This window comes from Bison bison, unplaced genomic scaffold (assembly GCF_000754665.1).
Source record: "Bison bison bison isolate TAMUID 2011002044 unplaced genomic scaffold, Bison_UMD1.0 scf7180017864295, whole genome shotgun sequence".
Taxonomy (NCBI): domain Eukaryota; kingdom Metazoa; phylum Chordata; class Mammalia; order Artiodactyla; family Bovidae; genus Bison; species Bison bison.
The window spans coordinates 11,737,102-11,739,653 of NW_011494867.1; the positions used below are offsets into that span (position 1 = coordinate 11,737,102).

Genomic DNA, 2,552 nt, shown 5'->3' on the forward strand with positions numbered 1-2,552 from the left:
GTCATGGCCATCCAGAGCTCGCCCGCCAAGCGCCTGACGCTCAGCGAGATCTACCAGTTCCTGCAGGCGCGCTTCCCCTTCTTCCGCGGCGCCTACCAGGGCTGGAAGAACTCCGTGCGCCACAACCTCTCGCTCAACGAGTGCTTCGTCAAGCTGCCCAAGGGCCTCGGGCGGCCGGGCAAGGGCCACTACTGGACCATCGACCCGGCCAGCGAGTTCATGTTTGAGGAGGGCTCCTTTCGGCGGCGGCCGCGCGGCTTCCGAAGGAAATGCCAGGCGCTCAAGCCCATGTACAGCATGATGAACGGGCTCGGCTTCAACCACCTCCCGGACACCTACAGCTTCCAGGGCTCTGCCGGCGGCCTCTCGTGCCCTCCCAACAGCCTGGCGCTGGAGGGAGGTCTGGGCATGATGAACGGCCACTTGCCGGGCAACGTGGACGGCATGGCTTTGCCCAGCCACTCGGTGCCCCACCTGCCCGCCAACGGCGGCCACTCGTACATGGGCAGCTGCGGAGGCACAGCGGCCGGCGAGTACCCGCACCACGACGGCTCGGTGCCCGCCTCCCCGCTGCTGCCCGCGGCGGCAGGCGGGGTCATGGAGCCCCACGCCGTCTACTCCGGCTCCGCGGCCGCCTGGCCTCCCTCCGCCTCGGCGGCTCTCAACAGCAGCGCCTCCTACATCAAGCAGCAGCCCCTGTCCCCCTGCAACCCCACGGCCAACCCCCTGTCCGGCAGCCTCTCCACGCACTCCCTGGACCAGCCGTATCTGCACCAGAACAGTCACAACACCCCTGCTGAGCTGCAAGGTGAGTGGGGAGCCCCGAGCTGTCCCCAGGACTGGGGGGTGGGGGCTACGGTGGACATCTGTGAGCGCACTACAGACCTAGCCCCCAGACTGCCTGCGCCCTGGTCTGGAGCCTGCGGCCACCTCTGTGGGGTGCCAGTCCCCAAACTGCACCACGGAGGCCTCAGCTCCCTGTCTCTGTCTCTCTGTCCACCTCTCCCCATCTGAGGGCTGAGTGCAGCCTGGAGTCCCCCCATAGACTAACATTCCGTTTTCCTTTCTGTTTCAACACCCAGATAGATGCTGGCAGCCCCAGCCTGGCCAGGTAGGCCCCATCCTCACCTCAAAGACTTAGACTGCAATATTCTAAGTCCCCTCAGGTCCCTTAGCTCCCTGACACCTGGGCCAGTTCCCAGGATGGAGCTGGCCTGTCCCCAGGGCAGCTGGCTTGTTCGCCCTGCTTCGGGAGAGCCGCCTCTGCTCTGAGCCGGGTTGGACGGAAGAGTTAGGCCCAAAGCCGGCGGGGCTTGGTGCTGGCACTCAGAGGCTCAGAACCCGGCCTTTCGGGAACCAGATTGAGTTGGGGGTTTTTTGTGGCAATAGAGGCTGAGAGGGCCCCAGATTGAAGGTCTGAGCTGCGGGCCCCAACAGACTCTGTTTCTCAGGATCCAGGTTTCCAGGCCCACAGGTACCGCTCCGCTTCCAATCCCCCCATGAGAAAAAAGATGCACAGCCATCTTCTCCTCTGGACCCTCCGTCTCAGCACACGCTAGCAGGCTTCTGGGTCTGGTTCTTGAAAGAGCTTGGAGGGATCCAAGCAGAGGCCTGTCAGGAGTCAGCTGTCAGCAGCCAGCGGGAGGCAGGAGCCGGGCCTGGAGAATGGAGGGCTCTCTCCACGGGGGTCGCACAACTGCGGCTGCTTCAAACTCCAGCCGGGGTTCCAGAGGTCCCGCAGGCTTGGCTCCCCAAAGACCCTTCCTCTGGAGAAGCCCTCTTTGCCCCTGTGTTGGCCCCTGCTGGCCTGGCTCGTTGCTGTGGGGACACTGCTGCCTCCAGGGGCTGGAAGGTGGCTGCCCGGCGCCAGGCCCAGGCCTCAGGCTGCCTGGAAGTGGAGGCCGCTGGACCTTCCCTGCTGGCCCCTCTCACCCCTTCCCTGTCCGCCACCGGAAGCCTCCCAAGCCAGGCTCAGTGTCCACGGAGGGAGAGGCTGGGGCAGCGGGCACCCAGGGTTGCAGGGATCCTTGACCGTGTCTGGGGAATCTTCCCTCTGGGCACCGCCCGACTGAGACCTGAAACCGGGAGCTGGGACGCGGGGAGGCCTCGGCCCAGCGCCGAGCCAGGCAGGCCTGCCCCCGGGGCACCCCCCACAGTAACGGTGCTTCTCCACCTGGAGCCTGGGCCTCCGGAGGCCACCCTTTAATGCCCCCTTTCCTGTCGCCTCGCCCCCGCAGGCATCCCGCGGTATCACTCGCAGTCACCCAGCATGTGTGACCGAAAGGAGTTCGTCTTCTCTTTCAACACCATGGCATCCTCGTCCATGCACTCGGCTGGCGGCGGCTCCTACTACCACCAGCAGGTCACCTACCAAGACATCAAGCCCTGTGTCATGTGAGGCCACAGCTCCGGGGCCCCTCCGGGCAGGGGCCAGCCGGGCGCAGGGACTTCGGAACCCGTCACCAGAAACTGCTTTATTTTTTATTTTTTTTGAGGTATAACCGTCAGCAGAAGAAAAGGGTTTGACCCCTCCCCAACCGGATTATTGGGAA

At 64.7% G+C, this 2,552-nt stretch overlaps 1 protein-coding gene across 1 annotated transcript; it reads left to right on the plus strand.

Moving 5' to 3' along the window:
* The first annotated feature begins 3 nt into the window (after positions 1 to 3).
* On the plus strand, positions 4 to 2,546 carry FOXF1 (forkhead box F1). The gene is made up of 2 exons (XM_010850838.1): positions 4 to 808; positions 2,238 to 2,546. Exons 1-2 carry the CDS (start codon positions 4 to 6, stop codon positions 2,396 to 2,398), a joined length of 966 nt encoding a protein of 321 aa, XP_010849140.1. The 3' UTR covers positions 2,399 to 2,546.
* Positions 2,547 to 2,552: the final 6 nt, after the last annotated feature.